Source organism: Sinocyclocheilus rhinocerous, unplaced genomic scaffold (genome assembly GCF_001515625.1).
Source record: "Sinocyclocheilus rhinocerous isolate Xijiao unplaced genomic scaffold, SAMN03320098_v1.1 scaffold4022, whole genome shotgun sequence".
Taxonomy (NCBI): Eukaryota; Metazoa; Chordata; class Actinopteri; order Cypriniformes; family Cyprinidae; genus Sinocyclocheilus; species Sinocyclocheilus rhinocerous.
In genome coordinates this window covers 65854-76931 of record NW_015665868.1, presented here as the reverse complement: position 1 = coordinate 76931, position 11078 = coordinate 65854, and the positions used below count along the sequence as shown (strand labels likewise).

Here is an 11078-nt window from a genome sequence, read left to right as displayed (position 1 = left end):
CAACAACACTTACCATATTATCGCAGACGATGCTGTATCGCACACCCCAGACTCGATTTGAGTGGAAAATTAAATCATCCGCACCACAGTTGTGCGAGCACTTGTTTGCACATGAGCAAAGGTGTTTTTAGGAGTTTCAACCTTTTCGAATTTTATGAATGATTATTTTAGGTTCAAGTGTGTGTAAGGATTTGGAAACAAGCAGAGTACGGCTGCTTCTAAAGCATGCAGTGCCATCTGCTGTTCAAAACTAAGCTCAGAATCGATTCAAGAAAGAATCGCGATGCATTCGGAAAATCTCAGAATCGATGCTGAATCATTTCTCAATTCGCGATGCATCGATTTATTTTCCCAGCCCTAAAAATAAAAAATCTCATAAAAGTTGCAGTGTGGTCTGGTCTTTTGTCTTAAATAAAACGCAGGGAGGTGGTCTCACTGGCCAATTGTGTTTGTATGTGTGTGTTTAGCTATAACTGTTGTCTCCATATGAGGTCCAAAAGAGGGTGTGTGTACAGCAGCTCTAAAAATACCTAGGAGGCAGTGCATATATCATGTTGCAGCTAAACCAGTGAGATGTACTTCATGTGAGCAGTAAAAGCTGTGCTTTTCTTTTGCAGTTTAGTTTGCAAAATCTAGAAACCCCCAAGGATGGGTGAAACCAGTGTACATGGAGCAACAATGACAGGTATTGTCTGACATGTTTAGATGTGGGCTGTTTTTGCTGGTGCTTTTACTGGTGTGGTGTGAGCAAAATCTACATGTCAGATATAGTGTAATGTTTCACGTGGGGTTGTTGAACTCAGTGCTGGTTTGAACATGAAGTCTAAAGTTCATCTCTTTGTGTGTTTGTGTATTGTATTTTTCATAAAGTGTGAGCTTGTTAAATTGTTTATACTGTCATGCCATTTGTAGTTCATTCATTCATAACATGCCACTATAGTTTTGCTTGTAACAACTTTTTGTAATTATTTTTACATTTGAATTAATTTCACAAATGTATGTTTGATAGTTTGATAATTGGTTTACACTGGCCCTCTCAACCTTGTGAGGTGATGTAGCCACTCCCCATTCATAGTTTGGGCTAAAAAGTAGAGCCGTTAGAGTATGATCACATGTCTGTATGTGCATGTAACATACAGACGACCTTCCAAGTCAAGTGTAATACAATCTGTTATATGATCGTGTTATTTTTTAACCCTTTGTTATTCGCCTCTGTGAGTGAACCATTCCCTGTGGCTTTTTACATTCAACATTTGACCTCATTTCAGGACGTTACAGGTACTTTCATTGAATAAGAAGGGCACAATGCCAGAAGATCTAGTACTACCAATTTTTAAAACTGAAGGCTCTATAGTGCCAGTAGGGGTAACAAGTTGATATTAAAGGGTTAGTTCACTCAAAAATTAAAAACATGTCATTTACTCACCCTCATGTTGTTCCAAACCTGTAGAACTAAATGTGGACCGATATAGTTTTTTTAATGGCACTCTTTTATTTTTACAGTCAGTTTAATTTTATTTTTGTTTTTATATTTATTTTTGTTTTTTAATAAATAACACAACCATAATATTTTATTAAAATAATTAGAAAAGCCAATTTGATAAATAATTTGAACTTGATTAAAAAGATCTGTAAAATAATTTTAAAGTACAAGTTAATAGTTTTAATTTTGATACCAATTCTGTAATCCTATTTTGGCATTTTTCAAAAATGAAATGATTAAAAAGCAAGTAAACACTGTAACCAACAGTGCAATCAATCTAGTGGTCTTTGTATACTGAGAATCATGTTTTCTCCAATAAAGACCAGCGAACGCTAATTTTACACATGAATATGACATAGCGTTCAGCTGGATATAGCACAGCATACCTGCATTTTGAGTTTTGAAACTGACCGCTTGAGCTTAGCTGAACTTTCCTGTCTGCATCCAACAGACTTAAATCAGGGTAGTGCAATATTTACATTTTGGCAGCAATGAAAATGAGCCTATGAGGGATAAAATTACTGTGTGTTCAACAGTTTCTACTTGTGTAATCACAATGAATTGTATGGAAATGCAAATTGCATAGAGTAAAATGAACATGCATGGTAATTAATAATGTATATCATTTTTTCCATAGTGTCTTTTTTTGCCAACCAGTCAGTACCCGCCAAAATGTATATCTATTTTCACAGCCAGAGCCACTTTCTGTTCGGTTTTGTCAAGGTCACATGTCCGCTAGTAAAAACGTAAACCCACTGGAGAGCTGCTTTATAATAGAAATTGTAATTCTAATTGAAAGTGACAATGAAAATGTTTATTCTTGTTTAATACTGAACAATTGTATGAAGTGCTATATAAATAAATGTGACATGTCTTGACTGGAGTGTCAAATTTCAGAGCTTGAGCAAACGTATCCATATTGATATGATCAGATGCTTTCTTAACTGCTGTTTTTTTACCACTCATTATTGTTGTGTTTATTTTGTTATTGAGAAGATATTTATCAAACCATAGTCCCAAATGTTAAAAAATTGGGATGGGGGAAATTATTAATGTTCTGAAGATTAATGAAGGTCTTATGGATTTGTAATGACATGAGGGTTAGTATATGATAATAGAATTTTCATTTTTGGGTGAACTAACACTTTACAGATTTTAATTTTTTAATTTAGTTATTTTACATAAAATAATTGCTTTTTGATTTTGATTACTAGCATTTTTGAAAACCTAATCTTTTTCTAATTCTAATTCTGCATTCAGATTTTCAGTGTACATTTAGTTTGTATTCAACTTAGAATGATAGCTTCTGACAGATACAGTAGTTTTGAGTATCTCATTCTGTGTATGTGTCTTCTCAGACTCTCCAGGTGGAAATACAGCCATTAAGAGTGAACAAAAGACAGAGGGAAACTCTTTCTTTAGCTGGCTGTTGGTGCTGGCTTTGCTGGGGGCTTGGTTGTCTGTGGGTGTGGTGTGGTTTGACCTTGTTGACTACAACAGTGTGGTTGGTAAGTATTTTAAAATCAGGAATGTTTTTAGGAATGTAGACTTTTTGAATGCTCACTTTTTGGTAAAATTATTATTATTTTTTTTACACAAATTGTCACCTAAATGATTCATGCAGATCTCTGGAGTGTTTACTTCAACATTTTTTATAGTTAGGTAAAATTGTGTGTGTATGAAGCCCTGAGAACATACCTTCTGAAGAAATGCAATTTTTTTCTATATTTTTTCTTTATTTTTTTTATTTTTCCTTAATGATTACTAATACAAATAATAGAAATATGACACAATTTAAGTATATTAAACATATAGTAAATTATTTTGTTTAAATAAAGGGTTGCAAAAAACACCCTTGATTAAATAAAAAAATGTGTAGGCTAAATGCTCTAGTACTTGGTATGTCCTTCATAACTTTAAGTATTCTGTTCTACCCTTCTTGGCATTGAGTGTACAAGTTCATAACACATTGTCACATCTATCCACCTTATTTTTCAATGCGGAAGTAAGCCGTTTTCTGTGAATGTGTGAGTCTTCTGGTTCATTAGCCGCTGTAGGGAAATAACGAGAAGAATACTGCCGTGCAAAGGCAAAAGACCGTAACTTCATTTTTGGTCAAAAATTAGTTATTGGTATTTTTGGGACATTCAAGACCTCCTTTATCATATGGATAAGTATCTTCAGACAATTTTGTTGTTGTTGGTTTTTTTTGAGAAAATAATGGGTTGTCTTAACTAGGGGTGCTCCGATTGATCGGCTACCGATCATTATCGGCCGATAATCATGTTGGGATGTTTGATCGGCGGTCTCTAAAAGGCCGATCTCAAAAAAACTATCTCAAGCTGATGAGGCTGCCTTGAGAGGTTTGGCACGACATGCAATTTCCCCCATTTTCAAAAATGAAATTCAGGCCCTGAATAAATGTTGAAGTATCAGTATAAATAGTTATAAATTATAAGAAGAAGGCTTTAAAAAGATCAGTATCGGTGATCGGTATCGGCAGATACTGCTTTCTGTGATCGGCGATCGGTGATCGGCCTCAAAAATCATGATCGGAGCACCACTAGTCTTAACAGTAACTTCCAAAAGCCCAGGAGAAACCAAGGCAGAACACCAAACTGTACAACACCAGTTACAGCTCTTTGACTTTGTTTTGGAACACTCAAATTGAGTAACAGGACTCTGCTTTTGTTTAGCCATGTGTCAATATGAAGTTACTGTACACCAGCCTGGAGTTACTGTATTCTGCCTTTGTTTTACTGTCCATTAAAGTCTGCTGCCTTTAAATTACAGTGTAACCTGGGTACTTTCATACATCTCTCACTGAAGCACTTCATTAGACAAATGAATTAGATAGATCACTAACAGCTCCATATAACAAAGCACTGTAAACAAGCAAAGACTAGATTGGCAGCGATAAGTAGGGCTGGGCGATATATCGAATATTAGTGATAATATCGCAATAATTTTGATGGCGATGTAAAATTTTAAAATATTGTGAATATCGAATATTTCAAATTCAAGCATAATTTCCCAAAAGAACGCGCCGAACGTCCAAAAAAGGAGACAACATGTTATTGCGGACTGCTGTACACGCCTCTACTACGCAAGCTTTCATGATTGCAGTTGCCCATTTGTTTTACCAGTTTTCATAATATAGACAGAGAGAGTGCATAAGTCTTTGGTATATATATTATATATAGTATATATTATACTTGAATACCTATGTGTTCCAACAACTAGCTCCCCATCTGAGAGGGTTTTTAGTGCCACAGAGCTTCTCTTAAACCAGAGACAATTGACAGATTTGTGTTCTTAGCTAAAAACTTAAAAAATACGTATCCCACTTTAATTATTTCCCCCAGTTGCACAGTGTAAATTGTGAATTGCATGCACTAAAAAGTTGACAGAATGCACTTTCTGTACTTGTTTTGCACTACTTCAGTTACATATACATGTGTTCATTTAATAAAAAGCAGTAAGTGATCACTTGGTCTAGATTTTTTTTAACTGCTTAAATTTGCACTAAACATTTTGTATTTACTTTGTAACAATAGCTGTTCTATCTAAATTGTTTTTGCTGTGTTTTTAATGGGGGCAAAATAAAATCATGTTTTTTTATTATTTAAAAGCAAATGCAAACATATCAAGATATATATCGAATATCGTAAAAATTGACAATATCGAGATATCATTTTTTTTATATATCGCCCAGCCCTAGCGATAAGTAATCGTAAATAATCCAGTTGCATGCGTGTAGACTTGAATGCCGTGACAGCGTATCATGTAGCATGATCACACATAAAATCAGTAGTTGCAGTTCGCAATTAAATGCATATCCTACCTTTTCTTGTAACTCGATAAAATCCATGGCAATGAATGTCATAGGAGATGTTTAATCCACAAGCATTCTGAGCATTATTCCAACTTGCTGGCGTTCACATCAATCCACAAGTTGTTCTAGGTTAGGCTATTTTTTTGCAAGTCATTGTAAAAGCAATTAGGCTATGGTTTTGCTTTAGCTAAAATGGTAACCACTCACATGTTTAACTTTTTGTCTGGTTGTTACGGTCAGAAAAACAATTAATGCAGTCATATTACTATATGTTTTAGCCTATGAGATAGACCATGATCACTAGATTTTATACTGGTGTAATTATTTTGTAAATGGCGATCAACAACCAAATATTGATAATGTGGAAGTTACTGCCTTTTGCCTGGGCGTGACTTCTCACTTTTTGCAGACAATGCAAAGGCAGAGTACAGTCTTCAAAACTTCAAAATATGGGTAAAAATCAAGTTTGAGCTCAAGATTTTTTATGTAGATAATTTTCATTACTAAAACATCTAATTGCCAGATTTCCAGTATCCAACCTATAATTAATTTGGCTGGACAAATATAAATATTTAAAGTAATTTTTCTGTTTCACACTCTAGCAAGTTAAGGTCTTTTGCCTTTGTAGAGCAGAATAACAAAGTGCAGTAAACAGTAAAACTGTTTGCACTACAAAACCAGTGTGTTCATTATTAAGATAATACATTAAAATAATATGGTAAGACACACCAGTTTGCAATATCAAGCAGCAAAACAAGCCTTTTCTTACAGCTAAAAATAGATGGAAGCAGATGACACCGGAAGCCAATACAGCTTGGGTGAACCCGAAATAAACGTAACAATAAAATAAAATAAAATATGAATAGAGACGGGACTATCATCCATGTATGTATATAAACAGTTGGTGGCGGTATGTGCCTGTGGTGCGGAATATGCCAAAAATTCCAAAGAAGATGACGACGACACCGGAAGCCAGACACATTAAATTTACAAATGGCCGCGCCCGCTCTTACGGGAAAAAATAAGGTGGATAGGGACGCGGAAAACTCGGACAGAATCCAAAAATGGAATTTACTGTATAACGCGGAATGTCACGGAATTTGTCAAAGTTTGAATGACTTAATCAAAAGTAGGTCATTACACTTAAATCATGGACCAGTATCTGTAAATATTAGACCGCAAAAATACTTTAAATATGAATCCTGCATGTTCTGTGTGTCTGTGTGAATGAAAGGCGCAGACGCGCGGTTTCGTTTACTGCACATACTGAAGCGCACGTGACGTTCGCGGTGATTGCAGCGTGTGCTGTCTCACTAAATGAGGACATAAATACATGAACAACATCTCCAGAACTGGTCTGAGAGTACTTCATTAGCATTTTACCGTTTAATTTAAGTAAAGCTACAGTCATATCATATCGAGGTGAGAACCAGAAGGGCATAAGTGACATTTTGGGTGGATCTGACTCCACATTAATTTCCCTTCCATACACATAATGATGGAAACGTTCTACCCCGAACACAATCGCTACCATTTCCTTTTCGATTTTCGCGTAGCGCTGCTCTGTTTCAGTCAAAGCACACGATGCATATGCAATCAGTTTGCCCTCTTGCAGTAGGACAGCACCAAGTCCGTTTTTTGAATTAACCGTTTCTGTATTGTCCATTAAACTATTGCACCTGAACAAACCTACCTGGTAGGTCAACCATGAGAAGACAGCCGTTTTTAACTACTGGAGATGTATTATCAAGCTTATTTTGTGACAAAGTGCTGGATGATGATGGAGAAAATTAAAGGGGTCATATGATGCTGCTAAAAAAAAGCTCATCGGTCTGAAAAGCGAGGTGTGCTCTGATTGGCCAGCTATCCAGTGCATTGTAATTGGCCGAATACCGCAAGCGTTTGACGGAAATGTCACGCCCCTTACCATAGTGTGATGCCCTGTCTGGCCGGAGCGTAACATAAAACCATGTCTACATTTGTGATCGGATAAATGACAAACAACAAGTGCTACTCTAGACTGCCCAAAAAAATCGCGTTTGAATCGTCAGTGTCAAATTCTTTAAATATAAAAAAGTTACTTACAGTCTGTGAGTCAGAACAGCCGGCCGCAATGTATGGCCCCTTTAAAATATCCAGCATTCAATGTCAGTGAGGTGTAGCTAGCTAGCAGGTAGTAACCAATAACTTACATTCTATGTAAGTTACATGGTGTATCATATAGGCACTCAGTTACTGCTTATCCACAAGAGAGAGAATGTAGAGAAGGGATTATTATTGTTAATAATAATTAGTTATGCAATTCATTACTTCAGTATCATTCATTTAATGGTATTTGATATCATATTTTTTATTACAAACCCTAGTAAAATAGTAATATACTGTATTGAAAATACATTGATTTCATACTAGTTCAAATCTATTAACATTTTATTTGATTTATTTATTGTCTTTTTACTGACATATCACTCCATACTCATATAAATAAAAAAATTATAATTAAACTTTATTTGGAGTACTACTTGTGCACAATGCACATTTCTCACTATTAAGCCTAAAATGTGTTTTAATGTCACTATTGATGAGGATTGTATGATCTTTGAATTATATTTAATTGCAAGATGTTTAAAGTGTACCTAAAGTATACTTGCAAAAGTAACACTTTTAACACAATCAAATATAGTTCAGTATATCTTTAGTTGGACTTCAGCACTACTTTCTTACAATTAAAGTGCATTAAATACAAAATTAGTTGTTCCAATTTAGCAGACTTTAAGTATACCAGTTTATATGTAAATGTAGCTCCTAACTTTTTGAAGTTGGGAGCACCAGTGCTACCAAGTAAAAAAGTTAATTTCGAGCCCTGCTAGGGAAGGCATCTGTAAAGGCTTTTCAGTTGCCCATTTTGCCAAATAGTTAAGTGACTGAGATTACTATTTTAGTAAAATTAATCACATTCAATTAACTAATTTGCTATAAGGACTTTTTATGTGATATTTTATTTTATCACAATGGATTGTTATTGGTTTTAAACTCATTAATGTAATCGTTTGTTCATATTGTCATCAGATGCGCAAATTAATTATTTTTTTCTGAATAAATGTTAAAATAGTTTTCAATAAATATACTGTCATCCATGTGTGTACAAATTTTTATTATAAACTATTGAAATCAGTACATAAAGTCAGATCAAACTATAGTAAATTTTTGTTTTGGCCCTCCTGTACAGTTGGTGAAATGTCACTTACGCCTTTCTGGTTCTCACACCCTCGATATACACAGAAATGTAAAGGTATTCACAGCAATCCATCAAAATAAAAGTTTGGTTTAACATCGTGCCAAAAATATATTACTATTTTTTTCCGTAGATTGTTGGTACTACTACTACTACTACTACTACTAAAATTATTAAAACTTTATTTTTATAAGGAATAATCACACAATATTTCTTCAATATGTTTTGATTTTAATAGTAAATTGTTTGACAAAAAATAAAGTTTGTTTAATTTTCATTCATTAAAAGATCAATTAAATTAATGGTTTATGGCTTCATTTGATAACCAAAAATAAATAAATAAATGCACGACAGAATTTCTGAGAGAAAAAAAAAAAAACTTTCATAGGGCTATTGCAAGAATACATTTGAATAAATTAAGTTGTTTTTATGCATTCAAATAATTAGACATGCTAAAACACAGAATTAGGTAACAATAAAACATAAGGTGATAAAAAAATTAAATAAAACATTTCATAGGACCTTAAACATGTAATTTTGTTAAACCTTTAATAAATGGATGTTAAATTGTATAGGTTTCATGATTTTAATTAATTTGACATGATTTTTGATTGATAAAATGTAATTTAACCATTAAAAAGGAGTCCAGAAAAATTAAAACAGAAAAAAAAAACGGAATCCAGAAAAATTAAAATGGAAAAAAACGGAATTTGGAAAAAAATAAATGTAGTTTGAGAAAAAATAAAACACATTTCATATAGAGCCCTACATCTATCCTGTTAAATGCCCTCCTTTAACCCTCTGGGGTCCGAGGGTCGTTCCGTCTTGCGCTCAGCCGTGTCCGCACAGCTTTCAAAGTATACTCAACCGCGGATGAGTGCGGATGGACGAGCTCGACACAGGCGCAGTTTGACTTGCATTATGTCTCAACTTTCACCTCGCGCATGCGCTGTTGTACGCAGACCGTCCGCGCAGTCTCAAAAAATTGCCTGCACGCGGATGGGGTGCGCAGCTGTCCGTGAGCCCTCCTGATGACGAAAATGACGTAATGTGGACGCGGACGGTCGAAGTATACTCTGGCCTTTTGCTTAGTTTAAAAGTAGACATGTCAAGCTTTCTATAGATATATCGCTCATGTCTCTTTGTTGAGTAGGCCTATTTGCTGAGTTACAGTTCATTTTAATGACGCGTTTCTAAATAAAGATCACGCAGACCAAGGCGGCAGACAGCGCACCCTGTTTGTTTTCTTTATTTTATAAATGTACAAAGTTGTGTTGTTATTATGTGTGTATACAAATAAAAGTAGACCATTTACAGATTCGATTGATGCTCTTATCTGTAAGATCAAAACTGAAAGTGTAATTTAAGTTATTTTCGGTGTTATCAGGAGAAGATGCCACAAAACGCGTATCCGCGTTTGTCGACCCCAAAGTGTTGCTCAAATTGTCTCTACAAAATCTCCCACAGGTGCTTAAGAGTGTTAGGCAGCGTGTCCACCAAAGCATTTTTTTCCCAAGGCTAGTGTATTGTTTTTCAGTTTTCAATAAGAGCACCGCGTTTTTGAAAATGCTATGAACGTGATGAGGCACTGAGCATTTATTTCACGCTAAATGTTGTGCGCTCAGCATTTTTTTTTTCTCGCCGCTGAGAGTCGAAGAATGTTCAGCTTTGGGTAAAACGCAGCGATCATCACTGTCACTTTTTAGTCAGCTAACCAATCACAGTGGAGATGGGCCGGGACTAATACAACACCGACCAACTGTCACACCCTGCTTGTACGACAGAACACCAATGGAGAATGTAATATTGCTTGTCTGCGAGTATTCAAGTCATCACCAGATGGAATTCCCGGACTACCACAATATTGCTATGAAAAAGAATGCTTGGAGAAACATGTGTCTACCATATTACTTTAGCAGATATTCCGTATCAATGCGACTGAAAACGCTGTGCCGCAGAAGCGCTCCCAAGTGCTCACAGCTAGGCATTGTCAGCAGAGCTCCTGGCATTTTCAGCTGGCTAAAAATGCTTTGGTGGACACACGGCCTTAGGGTTGGGTGAAATCCCCAGAAGGTTTTACTACCTAAGAATAGGGTTTTATATACAAGACCTTTTTTAAAATGTAGTATGAACTAGGGCTGTCAAAATGGCTGAAAAACTCAATTCAAATTTTGTACTTAAGTATTATCAAAATTCAAATTATATTCAAATTTAAAATGCATAACTTCAGTTAGGGTGAAGAAAAGCTTTTGGCTTCTCTTCTGAGGCCACAAGAGGGCACATCAAGCAAAATATTACTAATGCACGTTTATTCAAAGCATAAGATAACATGACTATCTGTGAAAAAAGTGCATAATGTTTAAAATAATGTTTATAAACCATTATAATTAATTAAGTTGCTTAAACAACTATAAACAAAACAGCATCATGTATGTATGCATAGTTTAATACAAAGGGCGGAAAGCCAATCACACAGAGTACATTTTTCATTTAAAAACACACGAGTTGCAGTGGGATGGGGAAAA

General features: G+C 35.1%; 1 protein-coding gene across 1 annotated transcript in view; it reads left to right on the top strand.

Annotated features, from left to right (window-relative positions):
- LOC107731610 (calponin homology domain-containing protein DDB_G0272472-like) overlaps positions 1-11078 on the top strand; it is a 51323-nt gene that overhangs the window by 19579 nt on the left and 20666 nt on the right. Inside the window, 1 exon segment of the mRNA XM_016542733.1 lies at positions 2842-2991. Within this exon segment, the coding sequence (XP_016398219.1) occupies positions 2842-2991 (150 nt within the window).